Raw genomic sequence first — 21385 nt, forward strand, 5'->3', positions numbered from 1 at the left:
CCAGTCCTGTTGAGAGGGGTTGGGCTCTCTTAAACTCTGGAGTTGCATATGATGAGAGGCGCTGATTAGGTATGGGTATATTTATTGCTCCCCAGATCAGCGCCTGTACATTAGGCTTCGGACTGGTGGACGAGAGGGTCGCCACCCTGCGCCTTCGAGTCGGGGGACGGGTCCTGACTGTTATTTTGTGCTTATGCACTTATGCCCTGTGGGACTCCTGAGACAGTGATTTGTATCACCTGACCAATCAGAATGCTGCTTTGGTGGTCGCTGAAGCAAAATCTTGGGCATAGGAAGAGTTCGATGAGGTGGCTTTGAGGAAATTCTGGTCCATCATCCGGCATCTCAGTAGGGGGAAGCGCTGCATCGTCAATACTGTGGATTGTGAGGATGGAGTGCGGCTGACATCGACTTGGGCCGTTGTGAGTCCGTGGGGAGAATGCTTTGAAGACCTCGTAATTTCCACTGACATGCCTTCCCATGAGGAAGCAGTGTCTGGGTTCTCTGAGGCGGGCTCTCCGATCTCTGCGGTTGAGGTCACTGAGGTGTTAAAAAGCTCTTGATGTTATGGGGCTGTCCTGGTTGACATGCTTCTGTAACCTTGCAATGACATCAAGGACAATGGCTCTATATTGTCAGACTGAGGTGGTCATCCCCCTTTTTAAGAAAAGGGACAGGACGGTGTGTTCCAAGAACCGGGGGATCACACTCCTCAGCCTCCCTGGTAACATCTATACAAGGGTGCTGGGGAGGAAGGTTCGTCAAGATGATTGATCTCAGAAGGAAAAATGTGGCTTTCTTTCTGTCTGTGGAACAGTGGACCAACTCTACACCCTCAGCAGGGTCCTCGAGGATGCATGCGAGTTCGTCCAACCAGTCTACATGTGTTTCATGGACTTGGAAAAGGTGTTTGACTGTGTCCCTCGGAGTCCTGGGAGCAGCGGAGGGTCCTCCTGGAGTATGGGGTATCAAATCCCCCGACAGGTGTTATTTGGTCCACATTGCTGGCAGTAAGTGGGATTTGTTTTCCGATGAGAGTTGGACTCCACCAAGGCTGCCCTTTATCACCAATTCTGTTCATAACTTTTTGGACGCGTCCCTGGTGTGGTGTTCAGGACACCTTCCACTGGTAGGAAGCCCTAGGGACGATTTCCCCTCCTTACGTATCACCCCTTCACCAGGGTATGCCAAGGAGGAGCTGATACTTGGTGCCATCTGAGAGTGAACTGGAGAGACCGCCATAAGTCGCCTCGTTGCGGACACAGACAACCGAGGAGAAAGTCAGTGCGTCCACCAGACGGCCCTTTTTCACGTCCACCAGCAGCCCGTGGGCACAAAAAAAATCAGCGCCGAGGAGAAAAAACGAGACATCGGCAGTGAGCAAGTCCCATATAAAGCGCGACCCCTGAAACACAAGTCCACAGGCATTATGCCATATGTGCAGATAGGGGAGCCATTAGCGGACAGTAGGGGTGCCCCCTGAGTCCCGCCAGCAGCGTCATCCGCAGTGGCGGTCAGGACACTCCTCTGGGCGCCAGTGTGAATAAAGGAATTGGTGCCCAGAAAGGGTGTCCATGACGAAGACCACCCGGTTCTTCCCGCCCACACTCACGGCCGCAACGGAGCGTGGGCTTCGTCAAGGGGCGTGGCACCTCTTGGCTCTCGCACCAAAACGGGCGTGAAAGTAACACAAGCCTGTGCCAGCGCGGCCGTCGGTGGCGATGCGGCCCCTGCTGGATGGCACCCCCGAGCCCGGGGGAGAGTAACTGCCCGCCGGGGCCAGAACCTCAGGGGAGAACCACTGGGTGGCCAGGAAGAAGCGGTCGGCCTCCTCAGCCATGGCATGGGACTCAGTGATAGAAGTTTAGCGAGTGCTGTCTGAACATGCGGCGGCATGTGTTTGAGAAACCCTAGTTCCATGAAAAGGAAGTTGGGCTCCTCCGCCCCCAGCAGGTTCAGCATCATTTCCATATGTTCGGAAGGTTTGCTGTCCCCCAGTCCATTAATAGCCAAAAGACGTCGGGCTCGCTCTGGCTGTGAAAGCTCGAAAACCTTGAGGAGGTGAGCCTACAGCCCAGCATATTTATCTCGGGCCAGGGGAGATGGGATAAAACTCTCTGCTCTGGCTGCCGTTGAGCTCCCAAGGGCTGAGACGACGTGGTAATAGCGCTCGGTATCATCCGAGATCCTGTGGAGGACGAATCGAGCCTCCGTCTGTGGAAACCACGCTGCCACGGACGTCTCCCAAATCTCTGGCAATTTGAGGACGGCAGTTGCCATGTTCGGTTCAGTATTGGAAACGCCGGGACTGACGTCGGGGTCACCACTGTAGCACCGAAGAAAAAGAGTTGCAGGGGAGAGCTGAACACAGGCGCAAACCTCTTTTTTAATGCAGACATTAACAGAGTGAACCCATTGCGGCGAGAACTCTCCAACACACAAACACCGGAAGGGTAACCACCAATCACGTCCGTGTGGAACCTCGTAACCGAACTCGAAGTCCCGTAGGTGAATTATGCACAGCACCACAAGTTCCTATAAACAGAATATCTCTTGTTCTTTGTTCTGAATGTCGTCAGCATCAACTGCCTTAGAAAAATTGTGTTTTTACACACTTGGCCAATAAATCCTGTTTAAATTCTGATTCTCATTCCAATTTGTTTGTGTACGCTTTGCCACATCCAATATGGAAGATTGGCAAAATGGAAGCAATGGACACAAGGCGGAATCATCTATATAGTTATACCTACGTACTAATGTGCGCAACTACGCACACTTATGCTTTGCCCAACGTTGGCAAAGACAGTGCAGATTTGCAAAAAATAAGTTGTAAAGTACTGTTTGTTAAAATGAGGGACATCATTGTATCGCGAATATTTGTAATCGTCGTATGTGCGGTGGTTTTCGTTGGAGTTTTGGTGGTGAACGGCTTTGCAGGGGCTGGAAGCGGTGAGTAACGTTCGCCACTCCACTTGACTAACTTTGATTTACAGAGGTTCATATGTTTCAGCGGGATTACTACGTACAGTTTTGCTCCATATGAAGAGTTACACTCGTACCCCTTTGGATCATACTTTGGGGACTTCGAAAAGAGAATTAAAGCACGGGCACATTATGTAAAGCCCCAAAATGGAATTTCCGAGTCCCAACATTTTTTTCCCCACTGCAGGGTGAGGCCAGTTCGAAATTGGGGCCAGCCTTCACAAAAAAAAAAAAAAAAAATCAACTAGCTTTCACAAATAAAACCAGATCTACTTCACAGAATTTGTCTATCACCAATTATCGTCATCTCCTGTGACCTTATACTACCACTAACTGTTCTTCGCTTGATCGGAGGGTAATTTAAACACCCTTTTTGAGTAAAAACTTGTAGTTAAATTGTTCTTGTAAATATTAGGTAACTGCAGCTGTATAAAATGGTCATATGACCCTAACATTTATGTTTATCCAGATGCATCGTGGAAGCTACCACAAAAGATTATATGGTTTGCTGCCTTTTTATGGCCAATTATCAATCGAGTTCCCAACTCCCTGAAAAATACATCAGGGACACCTCACTGGGCAAGCCAGGCAGCCCAGTAACCTTCACCTTTGCTGGTGCCGGAAAACTGTTATGCTCTTTCTTTAAGTAATTTCATTCCTACCCCCCCCCCTCTTTTTTTTTTTGACTCAAACCTGAATTCGAAAAAGTGCATATTTGAGTGATATGAACATGTTGAAAACCATCCATCCATTTTCTGAGCCGCCTTGCCTCATGAGGCACGCGGGGCGGGAGTTCTGGACCCAATCTCGCTGTCATCGGGCAGCAGCCAGAGTATATTCTGAACTGGTTGTCAGCCAATCACAGATGAACATGGAGACAGACAGTCGCACTCATAATCACACCTAGGGGCAATTTTGACTCTCCAATTTATGCATGTTTTAGGAATATGGGAGGAAACCAGGGTAGCCGAAGAAAACCCACGAAGGCACGGGGAAAGCATGCAAACTCCACACAGGCGGGGTTGGGATTTGAACCCTTGTCTTCTGAACTGAGGCCAATGTGCTACAGCTGCCACACCGTGCTGCTACATTGAAACCAACAACTATCAATGTATACTTAGTCCAAAATGACAAGAATAAAATAATTATGTCCTGAATAATTTAAAGCTGTGTAAATTCGTATCTAAAGCAGAGCATATGCACATTTTGTGCAGTAAGAAAAGTGCAAATGCAGTGTGACGCATAATGGTTTCCTATATTTGTAGTAAACTTACTTGTTTTGTTTTGTTAGATTATTTAACAAATAAATGAGGCAGATTTCAAAGCATTCAATCCTTACTTTCACATTCTGGAACACATATCAATAAAACCGCTCTCTTCCCGATCTCTTTTATCCGGCTACTGAGCATCCTGGGTATTGTAATTGTTTTCTATCTAACCTATAACACCACATCTTCCCCCCATAAAGAAATATCTACCACTGACACAAAAACTTAAAATTAACCTATGGTTCCTGTTTTAAATTTACTCTTATTATCTATCAGACACGGCGTCACGCAATCGACCAAAACTGCCTCGTGATACATTGAGCACCCTTGATCTAAAGAATCCCATACCAGATTGGTCGTGCCGGGGGTTAACAACACCCGCCCCCGACACAGTTAACCAGTAGGGCGTCGGCGGAAATTCAACTACTGTGGGTTGAAGACAAAGAAGAGGAGTAAAATTGTTTCCCACCGTTTCCCAGGACAAAAATCAACGGAACCGAAAGATCGAAATCCTCATGCCTGGGTACCTCTTCTTACGTAAGTCTCTACTCATAAAAGATTCTGGTTTTTAATGGTCTCCCTGGAAATTTTTTGTCTGTAGTTACCAAAGAAATTCAGGATATGAAAAGAAAAAAATGGCGCTGGATTCCACCAAACATAAAAATCCTGTACTGTATCTAGGTTTGAAAATGGTGCCATCAAGCTGCTCCACCATTGGCCATCACCTGAGTACATTCCTAGGATGTCAAAGTATAAATGGTGCAATAGAGCAGCTTCCCTTATTGGCTAGGACGTTGCATCTTGCCCCGCCATTGGCTCAGCGCGATTTTAATCTTTTTTTTTGGTCTGGGGGATTCAATCTTACCCGTGACGCACTTCCTGTCTGTTCGTCACCGAATGTATTCTCATACGCTCGCGCAAACTCAACAGCTTCTTCGTGGATTTATTCATCCTTTTTTTTTTTTTTTTGGGTCTCCAAGAAATGGATGGCCATTGCCATCATGCTGCTGCCATGGTGCCTCATGCTGTTGCTGCAAGATTTGAGAGGTTCGAAGTGGAGGTTGAACCTGAAGTTGAGGAAATAGTTTAGCTGGGAAAGGCTCAAGAGGACATTGAGTTGGTTCACCATTAGGATCTTTAGATGGAGAAGCAAGGACACCGATGAGCTGGTTCACCACGAGGATCTTTGGATGAAGAAGCAAGGACATCAAGAAGTTGGTTCATACACAACAATGCAGGAGCAGTTTGTGGTTTAAAGGAGGAGGCAACCACTATTTCGTCAGCCAGAATAAAAGACGTGTTGACGAAATTCCATGACATTTCCGAATTTATTCAAAAGAATCATCCGTAAAATGTGTTAGCTAGTCAGCCGATTGCTCACTTTGATGACTTTTGCCTTGCACATTTCTACAAGATTGTTAAAAGCCATCAAAGGCTAACACCCTTGGAATGGTACTGCAGGAAACATTGAAAGTAATTGTTAATGTTTGTTTTGAATTTATAGTTTATGGAATTTATTAATTTCAGTTGAATTAAGTTGTGTGCGTGCCTCTGACTCGAATGACGCCACGTTGCCTTTTTCTTCGCTACGCACACAACACCAAAGGTAAATTAACATAATTTTTTTATTATTCTTTACATCATGCACACTTTGAATGCTCATTTATAAGGTAAATGAAAGTAATTTTAGATTATTCTTTACATTATGTGGACTACTTTTGGTGGAGAGGGGCGGGGCTTGGAACAGATTAGGCTACGTGAAAAATGCATTTCTATTTACGAAAGTTTTACGTTTCAAGCGACTTCCGTAAGTACAGGTAACACTGTAGATATTGCATCCAAGAAACCAGGTGGAAAGGTAGTAAGGCTAGAAGTTTATAAGCGGGATTTAAATTATTTTACCATTGAGTAGATGGGAAAAGAAATGGAGTGAGGTTTCTTTTAAAGAGCTGGCTAAAAAATGTCATGGAGGTGAAAAGAGTGTCAGATTTAGTGATGAAGCTAAATCCTGAATTTGAGGGTGCTAACTATAAAGTGATGAGCAGCTATACCCCACAGATAGGATGTAACCGAGAGTTGAAAGAGAAATTGTGGAAGGAATTAGATGAAGTAGTAGCTAAACCTATCCCAGACACAGGGGTGATGAAAAATTGATGGGTAAGTACGTTATTCAGGAAACTAATTTTCAGGGACAGATGGTGGTGGACTTTCCAAAATGGATGGAAATGGCAGTAGTGAACATCTTTTACCTCAAGAGGGAAGAACATAGGGTGACCCACAAGAGCAGAGGTAAAAGCACGCAGGTAGATTACATTTTGTGTAGACGATATAGTCAGAATTCAAATAAAAATTTAAGAACAAAGAACAATTACAATGAATGTTACACAATAAGAATTAGTTCATGCATTGCTGAACTATGCATAAATCATTTAACATTTCACCAAAAGACTTAATAGTAACATTTAAATGAAACTTCCAAACTAACCTCTCTTAATATCTCTTGGATGTCAGTGGAATATCGAAAAGAATGGTGTGAATTTTGTGCTTCCTTGTTTCAGTGTCTCATGGAATATGCAACTTCTTTAAGAAAGCAATCACAGTCATCCTGATTATCATTCACCAATTTGGAAAGGTGGTGCTTTACAGTCTGGTTCATCCATTCATCTAAACCTTTACATTGTGGATTATAGGCGCTGATGATTGACCGCTTGATGCCGAACTTCTTAGACTTTGTCATTTATCTGTTAAAAGAACAAACAAGCTATCGTTGCAAAATGTTTCCTATGCAGTTTTTAGCAATACAAATAATATATTTTTGACGTGGCATTGTTTGACATACTCTTTAATCCACAGATGAATTATAATATGCTTGTGTTCGGGCAAGTAGCCATGTCTTGTCATTACTTCTCTATATCATGTCCACCGTTAAATGAAAACACCCTTTTTTTGGGTAGGACGGCGCAGTAGCTCCGTGCCACAGGTTCAAATTCTGTACATTCCATTAAAAATGAAAATTAAGTTTTACCTTTACCACAAACTCTTTTCTCTGATCATACAGCAAACGTTCTGGGGTACCCCATCTACAATAGAATGAAAATGCACAAGGAAAACAACACTTTTTATACCTCGCGGTGTTTAATAGATGTATGGAAGGTCATTGTGAGCAACTATCAAACAATGAAGACCTCTTATCATATTATTACAAACAATAACAAATACTCTTATGAGATTCTATATTGACAGTTTGTGCTTACACAAACGTTTACAGCATACAAATATTGAACAGTTAAAAATAGCATTGAATTTGACAATAGTCACATATGTGGAATGAAATATTGGTTAACTGCACACAAATGACTTTCTGGCATCTGACACCGCCTGTGCTGGTTTGTCCTTTAGAGGGAAGAAATCCACAAACTTAGTGTAGTGTAAATGTGCAGACGTACTTTTTTCCATCGGCAGTCATTGGGAGTGGACCTAAAATGTAATACCCATATTAGTTAATGTCAGATGTATGAGTTACAAGTGTTTAACATTTTTGACAAATCACTTATGTTTATAACACTTTGAAAATTAAATAGTATGAAAGACGACCTGTAATTAATCTGAAAATGGCCCAACGTAAAAAGTTTTCAATACTAATAAAAAAAAAAACTCAAGTTACCAATTAAGTTCATCCCCACCAGTTCTAAAGGCTCCTTAACTTTGATGGGTATAAGTTGTGGAGTTTGAGTCTTTAATTTGGGAAACCGCTGACACCGATCACATGACATAACCTTTCAAGTACACTTTATATGGATCAAGGATAAGTTTCTCATCATCATCATCGTAGTTTCTCATTATATATATATATATATATATATATATATATATGCATATTCATAAGCTACTAAATATTTAGAATTTTTTTATCGCATGACAGAAGATAAATGAATATTAAAATGTATTTCAGAACATGTCCTCACAAAGTCTTTCACGTCCTCCTTCATGCCATTCCATGTGTACAGACAACTTATCTTGACCAGTGTTAGATTTATGCCACTGTGACCTCCAACAGCTTCACTATGATAATGCTGAATGATGTAGAGGACTTCATCTTCAGTTGTTAAAGGTTTTTTGTTCCCTTGTCCTTGCTCACCACAAACAAATAAATGTTGTTCTGAAATAAATATTTACAAAATAAAAGAATTAAGTTTAATAAAATGTACAAAACTGAATAGAAATCCCCTATAATACTGAAGAAAAAAACTTAATTCATAAATTTAAGTTGATAAAGTACTGATAAAAAAATACAAACATTACAAATCCTGTCTTAATTAAAATATGCACAGGATGGCAAATTATTAGCAATTGCATGTCGAAAAACAAGTTAATCAACTAACAGCATGAATACATTGTAAACAATGCCATTGTTGATGGATTATCTTGCTATTTACACATATTCTAATTAAATATAGCTCTGCATGCTGCTAACAATATAAGGTAATTTCAGCCCGTGAAAAGGATTAGACACTTACTATCACTAACCCAAATGTGTCTTAATGACTGAGCCCGAACAATACTCTGATTCTTGTTCAACGCTGGAACCTGCTTTCCAGTTGATAAATATACAATATGTTCGCATTTGTTTCTGTATTCTTTCATTCGCTGTGTTTGGCTTTGTGAGACATCCATAGCGAAATGCACGTGGAGCGAAAATGAACACGCGGAAGAAGCATGGATGGGGAAGTTTCAGACTGGCACAGAAGTAGAAGAAGTAGAAAAATTCAAACAATATTCTACGCGCATGCACATTAATCCCAAGGGTCTTTTCAGCACGGGGGAGTGCTCAGACCGTCACAACGGCTTGGCCTTGTCGACAACTAACACGACTAACGGCTAACGCGAAGGAACGACAAGCTACCTTCCTGCAGGTAAGTCTAGTATAAACAGACGAGACCACTTGAGTGTGCTACTGCCCTGTACGCCACTTCCTCCTTCTTCTCGAATACAAATCTCGAGAGGATTTTCATGGCGGGAGTTACAAAAAGCCATATGCGTCAAATTCATGTTTTGTGGTGAAAAAAACTGAGTCCATACCGGCTGCTATTTTTTCATTAATAACATACTAAAAATCATGCATTTCATGACACTAGACCTTTAAGAAGACAAATAGTTCAAATAGTTGGTGTCAATCCAAAGCAATAGTGTCTGTGCTCAGGAAGTGAAGAAACGGGTCCAAGCAGGTTGAAACAGCTGGCGGAAGGTGGACACGGCAGCCTTCGCTGGCGAGGCGACACAGCCCCCTCCGCCAGCAAGCCCGACGCCGTCTGACGTGCACATCGACACATTTAGCACGCCTGTCATACATACCTGGATCTTTTGTTACGTTATGACAGACCGATTACATGGTCCACCCTAAACTATTTTTTTTTTTTTTTTAGTAGCTGTATACACACACCTTCCTGTCATTTGGAACACAAAGCTCTCGTCCTTTGTACCCGTGCAATCCATTTTTCACGACGATCCGGGTCTCTTGCAAACTTATGAAGGGTAAATCCATCCTCCCAAATGTTGAACAATGTCCAGCAATGCAAAGAGCCAGCATTTTGGCTAACACGAAGGAACAATGAGCTACCTTCCCGAAGGTAAAACTAATAGAAACAAACGAGTCCACTTGAGGGCGGTCCTGCCATGTATGTCCCTTCTTTCTTCTTCTTGAAAACAAATCCCTTGAGAGGATTTTCATGGCGGGAGTTACAAAAAGCTGTGTATGTCAAAATCATGTTTTGTGGTGAAAAAACACATGGGTCCATGTCTGCTGCCGTTTTTTCATTCATAACTGTCATGGTCCTGCCGGTCCCAGCCCTGGCAGTGCAGGTCACCTACACACCTGCGTTGATTAAGAGGTGTACACCTGTGCCTCAGTACTTATAGGACCCAGCGTGCTTTGCCAGATCATTGCCATCCATACCTCGTTCTTGATACTGCTACTCTCGCTGACTGAAGTCCCGGCTTACGACCATGGAACAAATAAAGACCTTCTTTTAACTGCCTCCCTGTGTACCGAGTCGTGCATTTGGGTCCACACTAGAGTTCTGGTTATGACAGAACGATCATGAAGCATGAAGGAGCGCAAACGGAAGCCGTAAGTATCCCCATACTTACGGAGGCCTGCTTCGTGTTCAGGTTCACTTGAGAGAACGAGACACGGGTAAAGGATTCCCGAAGGGACTCTCCCGGTCCTTCCAGTTGTCTGTTTGTGGTACCCTCGCGACGGGGAGATGTCATTGATTGGGCGCTCACGAACAAGACCGTCTGCCATCCCGGCGTTGTAAAGACACGCTCAGTAATCGAACACCGGTTTTGGTGGCCAAAACTGGGAAGGGACGTGATGGAGTATGTCAACGCACGCCTGATCTGCATGGCTAATAAGACCTTTTCCCTGCGACCAATGGGGGAGCTGCGCTCGCTACCAATTCCCTCTCGCCCTTGATCACACATCTCTCTAGACTTCGTTACAGGTCTACCCTGTTCCCAGGGGAACACGGTGGTACTCTGTTATTGATCGGTTTTCCAAGATGGTTCACTTCGTACCAGTTCCTAAGATTCTGTCCGCCAAGCAGGACTGCTCAGCTCCTGCTCGATAGTCATTCAATATCATGGTATGCTAGTGGACATAGTGTCGGACAGAGGACCACAATTCATGTCTTGGTTCTGGAAGGAGTTCTACCCCCTCACCGGGGCGGAAGTAAGCCTTAAGTAAGCAAGCTACCTGCCAGGTTCGTGGGTCATTTTCCCATCACCAAGATCATTAACCCTATCGCTGTATCCTTGAAGCTTCCCAGATCGATAAGGGTTCATCCCACGTTCCATGTGAGCCGTCTCCGGCCAACTCGTCCATTGCCATTAGTCCCTCCAGCCAAGCCCCCTCCGCCGCCCCGCATGATCGATGGAAGCCCTATGTAGTTGGTACGTCGGCTTCTATCATCCCGCCGTAGAGGGAGTGGGTCCAATACCTGGTGGACTGGGAGGGATATGGCTTAGAAGAGCGTTCCTGGATCCCGTCCCATTTTAGTGTGGATCGTAGTCTTATCAGAGACTTCCATGCATCCCTGCCTGGGGCTCCTGGGCTGTCTGGAGCCGGCCGTTGGGGGAGGGGTGGGGGGTACTGTCATGGACCTGCCGGTCCCAGCCCTGGCAGTGCAGGTCCCCTACACACCTCCGTCGATTAGCCGGCACACTCCTGCGCCTCATCTACAATAATGGTTCCCACTACTGATAGGACCCAGCGGCTTTGGCTTTGCCAGATCGTTGCTATCCATACCTCGTTCCAGCACTTCCTTGCTTCTGATCCCTGACCAACTCAGTTAGCTTAACATCCTTGATACTGCTGCTCTCTCTGACTGGAACGAAGACCTTCTTTTAACTACCTCCCTGTGTACTGAGTCGTGCATTTGGGTCCACACTAGAATTCTGGTTATGACAATAACATACTAAAAATCATGCATTTCATGACAGTGGCCCTTTAAATAACACAGAATAAAAAGCCATACTAACGCGTCACATTGCAGTAGTGTGACGCGTTAATATGGATTTTTTGATTGCCACAGCCACACTCGCTCAATTCCTATCAGTGCCGTTGCCGGTAAATGTGTACATCAGCCATTCATAAATACAGTACTCAAATGCATAAAGAGCCAGTTTTTATTTCTTCCCTGGAAAGCATAATCTGGGGTAAAACGGATGAGTCCCGACCCCTTTATGCAGCTGGTTGACTTTTGGCTCCGCCACCCATCATAATGATTGTTAGCCCAATGTAATTCTGTAACCAAAACAGCAATTTGTAACGCTTAAGATTCCCATTTGTGTATATCAGAGTTAGTATTGGCTAGACAGCAACACTTTTCTGAAAACCGTCGTAACATGTTTTTGCAAACTCACAATGAAACAGAAAATACAGATTTTTGGAGACATGCATTGCATTCACATACGAGTATTGTGCTTTGCTGCTTGATAAAAAGTTTCTTTCGGCGTCGACACAGTGTGTCATCTCAGATGAGTATGTTTGGCACAATTTTTACACCGGATGCCCTTCCTGACACAACCCTTCTCAGGGAGTGTAGGCCCCAGTGGGATATGAACCCACAATCCCTGGTTTACCAAAACAGTGCTCTAACCACTGAGCTATAGGGCCTCGCTTGGCTGCTTGATCAGCTCTGCTAATACGAGACAGCGACAATCGTCGCTGTTTGGTTGATAAGTGCTGTTTTCTCGCAGTGGTTCTTGATCACAGTTGGCACTCAAAAGAAAGATGCTTTACAACGTCCGTTTGAGCAACTGATAACATACAGTAAAGAAAACAAGTATTTGAACATCAGCAGACGCACCTCAACCATCAGAGAAGGACCCGCTCCTGCTCTCCCAAAAACTGGCAAAGGACAGTTCACCAACACACACAGATAGAAATCAAAGAATGTGCCTTTGTTGACTTGCTTGCGCCACTCTTTCTTGACCTTGTGTGCTTTCGAAAGACAGGAAAAAATAAAAGTACGCAAGAAGCTGGTTCAGAATACTGTTGGAGATTATTCCTGGCCAGTCTCTCACATTCTCCTCATCGCATCAAACGTTTCTTGTAGTTGTTCACCAGGTTTGCACACACTGCAAGAGGGATTTTGGCCCACTCCTCCACACAGATCTTCTCTGGATCAGACAGGTTTCTGGGCTGTTGCTGAGAAACATGGAGTTTCAGCTTCCTCCAAAGATTTTCTATTGGGTTTAGGTCTGGAGACTGGGGAGGCCACACCAAAACCTTGATTTGCTTCTTACAGAGCCACTCCTTGTTTTCCTGGCTGTGCTTCGGGTCATTGTCATGTTGAAAGACCCAGCCACGACCCATCTTCAATGCGCCGACTGAGGGAAAGACGTTGTTCCCCAAAATCTCACAATACATGACTGCGGTCATCCTCTCCTTAATACAGTGCAGTCGCCTTGTCCCATTTGCAGAAAAACACCCCCAAAGCATTATGCTACCACCTCAATTCTTCACAGTAGGAATGCTGTTGTTGGGATGGAATTCACCATTCGTCTTCTTCCAAACACAGTTAGTGGAATTATGACCAAAACGTTCCATTTTGGTCTCATCTGAGCAGAAAACTTTCTCCCATGACTCTTCAGTATCATCCAAATGGTCATTGGCAAACTTAAGACGGGCCTTGACGTGCTGGTTTAAGCAGGGTAACCTTCCGTGCCATGCATGAGGTCAAACTATGACGTCTTAGTGTATTACCAACAGTCACCTTGGAAACAGTGGTCCCAGCTCTTTTAAGGCCATTGACCAAGTCCTGTCGTGTAGTCCTGGGCTGATTCCTCACCTTTCTAAACATCATTGAGACCCCACAAGGTGATATCTTGCATGCAGCTCCACTCTGATTGAGATTGACTGTCATGTTTAGCTTCTTTCATTTTCTAATGATTGCTCCAACAGTGGACCTTTTTTCACCAAGCTGCTTGGCAATTTCTCCATAGCCCTTTCCAGCCATGTGGAGTTGTACTATTTTATCTCTGGTATGTTTGGACAGCTCTTTGGTCTTGACCATGTTACAAGTTTGAGTCTTACTGATTGTAAGGGGTGGACAGGTTTTTTTTTATGCAGCTAACGACCTCACACAGGTGCATCTGATTCAGGATAATACATGGAGTGGAGGAGGACCTTTTAAGGCGGACTAACATGTTTTTGAGTGTCAGAATTCTAGCGAATAGACAGGTGTTCAAATACTTATTTGCAGCTATATCACACAAATCAATCGTTAAAAAAAATCATACATTGTGATTTCTGGATTTTTCTTTTTAGATTATCGCTCTCACAGTGGATGTGCACCTCCGATGAAAATTTCAGACCCCTCCATGATTTCTAAGTGGGAGAACTTGCAGTATAGCAGGTTGTTCAAATACTTCTTTTGTTCACTGTAGCTGCACGCCCCCAATCATACGCCTTTCTGAAATGATTCTTGTTTAGTTACGTGTGTTTACGTGAATTCATAAAACCAAGATGGCGCCCACGTTCTAAATCGAAAGGTGTGTAACATCAGTCGAAAACACTCTATTCCTCTAATTCTAAAGTCTTTACCCTGCCTTCCAGTCAACTTTAGAATAGATTCTGCTCCTGGTCTATAAATCAAGAAATAGTTTAAGTCCTCAATACATGGAAGAAATGCTTATGGAATACAAACCCAGTTGGGCCTCAGATCAACAAACTCATATATTGGAGCGCAAAGTCCAAAGCAAACATGGTCAAGTAGCTTTTAGCTATTATGGTGCACAAAATGCAATAGGTGGCTAACAGAGGTGATGTCACCCCAATCCAGATTAAAAACTATTTTTTTTCCCCCTCATGCCTTTTCCTGTACTTCCACTATTCAATATTTCTTGTCCTGTACACTGTTTTAAATGTAGTTTTATTTTCAAATGCTTTTATTTCTTTGTATTTTAATGCTTTTAATCATGTGAAAAACATTACAAAACAGAAAAATTGGCGTTACCAATAAATGTGCTTTGCAACGGAGACTAAGTCTCTTGGGTGGTCTGGGAACGCCTTGGGATCCCCCAAGAAGATCTGGATGAAGTGGCTGAGGAATGGGGAGTCTGGGTGTCCTTGCAACAGCTACTGCCCCTACGACCCGCCCCCAGATAAGCAGTAGAGGATGGATGTATGAAATATCTCACCTGCTGAAACAGCCATGGTTCTGGTTCTATTCAAAAGAAGTTATTGATTTTTAAATGTCAGGTACTCGTGATGAAAGCAATCCTTATTGACTGAGCAAAAACGTCTGCTCACAAATCTCTGGTTTATTGCAACAGCATAATAATGGTCTCTCCAGTGACATTTTTGCTAATGGTAGCATGAGTGAGAACCTTTTATAATAAAAAAAAGGAAATTCCAAGACAGTAAGACGCAACTGATGCAAATCGTTGTTTTCTGATTTTGTGTTTAACACACTTCCCAACTTCATTGAAATTCGGTTTGTAGTAAACATCTTCAGAGAACAATATTGCAAATGAAACTTAATTTTGGATACCTAAGCATAAAAAAGAGCTTGTGGTTCAGATTTCCTGTTTGAATCTAAAAATTCTCACCGACCCTAACATTTTTACACCACGTAATAAATATTAAGGGGCGTGGATTTCCACGACCCCATGCGCATTCGCAGTGAGTTAATTCAGGTTTTTACAACAGCTGTGGCGGGCGGCAACATGGCCGTGTGCCATTTCCTCGTGCGTACTGCTGCACCCTTATTATGTTGTGTATTTAAAGGGTATGTACAGTCTTTAATGCACCTTTTGCTTTGTTTTTGTTTTTTTATGATGAATTCAAATCTGAAATTCGTGATGAAGGAACCATTTTTATTTTTAGATTATTAGCAAAAAATTATCGCACATTGCTGGATTAGCTGGAAAAATCCGAGAAGTAACATGATGTCAGAACTGAGCATAAACATCATTTCAGGCATTAGACTGCATTGAAAGAACGATGATGAATTTTTATATAATTTGAGCGATGAACATGATTCTGAAGGGTCCCATGAAGACAGTGAAGAATACGAGCTTTATAAAGGTGTTAAAGGCTATCAATTTGAGCCAGTCAGACAGCACACACATTCAAATCTTCTTCTTCTTTTCCTCTGAGCTTGTCCCGTGGGGGGGGGGGTCATCTTTTTCCATCTAAGACTATCTCGTGCATTTTCTCTAACACCCACTTTCATCATGTCCTCCCTCACAACATCCATCAACCTTTTCTTTGGTTTTCCTCCTGCTCTTTTGCCTGGCAGCTCCATCTTCAGCACCCTTCTCCCAGTATACTCATTCTCTCGCCTCTGAACATGTCCAAACCATCTAAGTCTGCGCTCTTTAACCTTGTCTTGAAAACATCCAACTTTGACTGTTCCTCTAATGAGCTCATTTCTAATCCCAGCCAACCTGTTCAATCCAAGCAAGAACCTCGGCATCTTCATTTCTGCTACCTCCAGTTCTGCTTCCTGTTGTTTCTTCAGTGCCACCGTATCTAATCCTTACATCATGGCCGGCCTCACCGCTGTTTTATAAACCTTGTCCTTCAGCCTAGTGGAGGCTCTTCTGTCGAATCGAACATCAGAGACCTTCCGCTACCTGTTCCACCCAGCATGGACCCGTTTCTTCGCTTCTTTACCACACACTCCACAGCTCTGTATTGTTGACCCCAAGTATTTGAAGTCATCCACCCTCGTTATCTCTTCTCCTTGGAGCTTCACTCCTCCTCCTCCGTCCCTCACATTCATGCACATATATTCTATTGACGAGACAAAGAGCAGACTTTGAGGTAAGGGCATTAAAGCAAAATGGTGATATAGATGCCAGTTTCCACATTCTGAGATGTGAAAAAGAAGTAGCAACAACGGAGGCTGAAGCTGCAGCGTATGAAGAAGTGGCAAGTCAGGGCGGGGAGACAGACTTGGAAACCCCCATTAAAGCTGAGCCCTTTAACGCTGCACAGCGCACCAGGGAATATGTCAAACATCAAGGTGTGCTACTCAGACCCTTGAAAAGAAATGACAATGTATTAGACAGGCAAGTTATCAACCAACCTGTTGACCAAGTTATAACTGCAACTCCACAAGCTCCGCCACCAATGAACAGCAACATCAAACATCAACAAGTCCTATGCTAGAGACTTGAAAGGTTTGGACCTTGGAACAGATCCTCTCCCACTACAAAGAAGTTTAGGACTCTGTTGGAACCTACAAACTGACAGTTTTACCTACCTTGTATCAAATGAGACAAAACCATTAACACGTCGGGTAGTACTGTCAACAGTCTGTATGAACCCTTGGGTTTTGCTGCTCCCGTTGTCATGCAAGGCAAGGCACTACTCCGAGAACTGTCATATGAAAAGAGAGACTGGAATGCGCCTCTTCCTCCAGAAAAAAAAAGAGGAGATGTGGGTCTAATGGAAAGACTCGTTAAAAGCTCTTGACGATCTACAAATATAAAGTCAAGCACAGTTTCTGGTCCATCTGGAAACTTCTCCTCTGGACAGTTGTATGGCAAACAATGGAAACATGTCCAACAGGAAGCAGAGGTTTTGGAAGAGGTGGAAAGGTGAATATTTGTCTACTCTGCAGAATCGCACAAAATGAACTGAAAACTGGACAAATGTCAAAGAAGGAGATGTTGTCCTTTTAAAGGATGCTCAGGCACACAGGAATGAATGGCCGATGCGACTGATAGTGAAAACTCTACCCAGCAGTGACAAGAAAGTCTACAAAGTGGAAATGCGGATTGTTAAAGAAGGGAATGTGAAGGTGTTCTTGAGATCTATTTCAGACATTGTGGTTTTCCTTTCAGAGACTGGTTGAATATTCCTTGCAATGTTTCATGAATATGTTGGTATTTTAAGTGGTATGATTATCACAAGCGGGGAGTGTAATGTCTTTTGATGAAAGATTTGTATATTTCGTAAGATAAAAAAGTTGGTTAAAAATATGTTTATTTCATGATGCGACGCGTTAAAATGTTTTAAAAGAAAATGCGTCAGAATGATACCTCTTGACCTGTGAGGATCATTCAGTTTCTTTGTGGAGTCAGTGCTTCGTAGTTATAGAGGATCTTTGACGTGTCTCCGGTGAGAATATGAGCATGGCGGACATTAAGTCTGAAGGCAACTCATAACTACGTTGAATGTGTTCTAAACGTTTGAACCTTGGGAAACCTTCGTCTTTGTAAGTATTGTATGTTCGCAGACATTGGGTTGACGTCACAATTGTGTTTTATTTAAGAGCTCGATGTAAACGAGTGATTGTTGATGCAGCTATTGTTATGTTGACCATAAATAAGATAGCTACCTGTACTTTGCACAATGGCACACAGTGCACAGTGTAATATATATTTTTCTGTATCTTTCAGGTACAAATTTGTTAATTCATTTACCAGAAGAAACCTCCATAAAAGCAAGAAAAGAACGCCTTGTGTACGGAGTTTCTTTAAGTTCACTGGCTGTCTGGCTTCACATAGTAACGTGTCATGAGGATAGCACACCTTCCTAAAATCCATGTTTATTTGTCATCACTGCTAATATTCCAGTGTTTCGCAATGTGAAATGTCATCATGAATTTTGATCCTGTTTTACACGAAAGAGAATTAACTGGCAAAAAATAAAATAAAATGGACTATGTGCTGGAGATTGAGTAAAACTTAAAAAAAATAAATAAATACCAATCAACCCGAGTTCTGAAATGGAGGAAATCGGAACCACAGCTTTTTTAGGCCCCATGGGGAAAGACATTTTTGCATTCAAAGTTCGAATTTCTTTTCAGCAGAATACCTTTTATTTGGAACAATTGACCTTTTGATGAATAACTGTCAACTCATATACTCATTATTAAAATAATGAACTTTGAAAGATTCAGTGGGCCATGTCGTTACCATATATTCTATTTTTGATCAAATTATTTGAAAATGACAAGACAACTAATTGAAATTATTGACTGCTTTGCAGGTTTCTTCCATTCCTCAACAGGTAATGTGTCAGCCCATTATGAGACAGACATCACTCCTGCTGGCTGGACTTTCTCCATTTGGGGTGTTATTTATACCTGGCTCTCCTTAATGGTCATATATATCACTTTATATGTGTTCAGAGGGTAAGCACATATCACATTGTACTGCAGTCGAATTCATGCTCATCCTAACAAAAACATTTTTTTCTTTTTGAATAGATCATGGGCTCAGTGTCTCCTGCCATGCGCCTTTTATGTCTTCTGGCTGTTCAGCATGGTGCTAAATATGATGTGGCTGCTCTTGTGGGATAGAGAGTAAGTTGTTTTTCTTTCTTAGTTTCTTTACTGAATTTATGTTAATACGAGGGATATCGCTATTATTTTTTTATCTCCGATTTTTTTCAGTTTTTAAAGGATCTGCTGATACGGAATCGTAATCTAATACCAAAACAGTGCATTAAAGAAGGATGTGCATCCAAATTGTCTGTGTATAGCTGTGCATGTGTATAAAATGTGTATACATCCACATGCAAAGCATTTGCCATCGATCCATACATCTGTTCATTTTCTACCCCTTTTCCGGGTTGGGTCACGGGGGAAGTCGCTTCATTCAGCAGGGATAGCCAGACTTCCCTTTCCCCAGCCACTTCTTCCAGCTCTTCTGGAGCGATTTCAAGGCGTTCCCAAGGCAGCCGAGATACATAGTCTCGCCAGCATGTCCTGGGTCGTCCTCGGGGTCTCTTTCCAGTGGGACATCACTAGTGAGGCGTCCGGGAGGCATCCGAATCTGATGCCCCAGCCACCTCATCTAGCTCCTCTTAATGCGGAGGAGCAGTGGCTCGACACTGAGCCCCTCCCGGATGACCGAGCTTCTCAACTTATCTCTAAGGAAGAGCCTGGACACCCTGCAGAGGAAACTCATTTCAGCTGCTTGTATCCGGGATCTTGTTCTTTCAGTCTCGACCCACAGCTCCTGCATATAGGAGAGGGTAGGAACATAGATTGACTGGTGAATCGAGAGCTTCGCCTTTCGACTGAGCTCCCTCTTTACCACAACGGACCGATACAAAGTTCGCATCACTGCAGATGCTGCACCAATCCATCTGTTGAGGTCACTGCTTGATGAAGCCAACAGAACCACATCATCTGCAAAGAGCGGAGATGAGATGCTGTCTAACATTAACGCTCCTCCGCTCGCATTCTCTCAAGACGTTGCTTATTTTGTGTAGTCTTTACATTAATTTATGTGTTTATTTCATAAACGTTAACTAAACAAGCCTGCGCCAAAACAACTGGTATTCACCCAGAAACAGGAATTACAAGTTAACCGTACTGAGCATGTACGGAAGTTAGGCCGAAAGCGCATGTTCAGAGCTGCTTCACGTACTGCGAGCGCATTTACGTCGAAAGTCATCAACATCATGAGCCATGTCAAAGGAAATTCATTTACACCAGGGGTGCTCATTGGGTCGATCGCGAGGCAGTGTGACGGCGTTAAAAAAAAAAAAAAAAAAAACCTCGTCGCTTGATTGAGGTATGGCAGATACGTTGAGCACATCCACATAAAGGCACATTCTAGCAAGCTAGCTTCCTATTTACAGCAATCGCGGGGATGCGTGCTCCCCCAAACCCCCCTCCCACAACAATACATCACGATTGGCGACAGGAATGTTTGTTACAATGTATCGCTAGCTTGTTGCCACGAACGCCGATTATGTTGAACTAAACTTTCAGCATTTTCAAAACATTCCGGGTATAGACCATTCATGTTTATTCCTTGACAGGCCAGTGCATTTAACTTTTCTTCAGATAAAGTTTGTCAGATTAAGAATTTTTATTAATGAAAAATTTTACATCATGTTCTACTAATATCAGTTGAAATTGGAAATGATCATTTCTGAGTTTGAAATTTTATATTTATATTTTAGTTATGTATTTATTTTATTTTTAATTTTCAGTTATGTTAGGGAGACTTAAACTTTTATAGTAATTACTACAGATCAACTTCTTTAACATGTTTTGCTGTACGGTGTAGAAATTCTAGGATATATTTTCGTGTATATTCTACAGCTATACTATAATATGTATAATTTGGGGAAAAGGACAATTTTAGATGTCCTTTTACTGAATAGTTCACTTAATTCATTTGTCTCGAGATAAGATGCCATGGGAGAGAAAAAAAAATGTTTTTTTTTTTTTTTGTCAAGACTGAGAAATTTTACTTTCAATTTTTGTCTGAATTTTGTTCACGGATATCGCCAGAATGCACCACAACCATGCATTTTTTTTCAGGGGGCATGCTGCCAGAACCCGCGAGCAGGACTTCACACCTTCAGTGCTCGCATTTGTATTTTCAGGAATTTTCACAAAAGTCCACTTTCATCTCTACTTTAAAATAACCCCTACTCCATTTCTCTTCCCATCTACTCCATGGTAATATTTAAACCCTGCTCCTAAACTTCTAGCCTTAATACCTTAACACCTGCTCTCTTGAATGAACAATACATCAACCTTTCTGCTCATCATGTCAACCAACTCCTGTCATAGTCCCAACATTCAAAGTCCCAACACTCAGTTGTACGCTTTGTGCATTCCTCTTCGACCCACAGTAGCTGAATTTCCACT

At 42.9% G+C, this 21385-nt stretch overlaps 1 protein-coding gene across 3 annotated transcripts in view; it reads left to right on the forward strand.

The window, feature by feature from the left end:
• Positions 1 to 2687: 2687 nt before the first annotated feature.
• The window catches only part of si:dkey-29d8.3 (uncharacterized protein LOC556220 homolog), a 46897-nt gene continuing 28199 nt past the window's right edge, over positions 2688 to 21385 (forward strand). The window contains exons 1-4 of one of the 3 annotated variants that reach the window (XM_061839680.1): positions 2688 to 2949; positions 5231 to 5856; positions 18760 to 18904; positions 18980 to 19075. In XM_061839680.1, coding sequence (XP_061695664.1) covers positions 5811 to 5856; positions 18760 to 18904; positions 18980 to 19075 — 287 coding nt within the window. In that variant the 5' untranslated portion in view covers positions 2688 to 2949; positions 5231 to 5810. Of the gene's footprint in view, positions 2950 to 5230; positions 5857 to 15953; positions 18232 to 18759; positions 18905 to 18979; positions 19076 to 21385 lie in introns of those variants that run through there. The other 2 variants (XM_061839679.1, XM_061839681.1) reach the window with 2 other exon arrangements.

Source organism: Syngnathoides biaculeatus, chromosome 13 (genome assembly GCF_019802595.1).
Source record: "Syngnathoides biaculeatus isolate LvHL_M chromosome 13, ASM1980259v1, whole genome shotgun sequence".
Taxonomy (NCBI): Eukaryota; Metazoa; Chordata; class Actinopteri; order Syngnathiformes; family Syngnathidae; genus Syngnathoides; species Syngnathoides biaculeatus.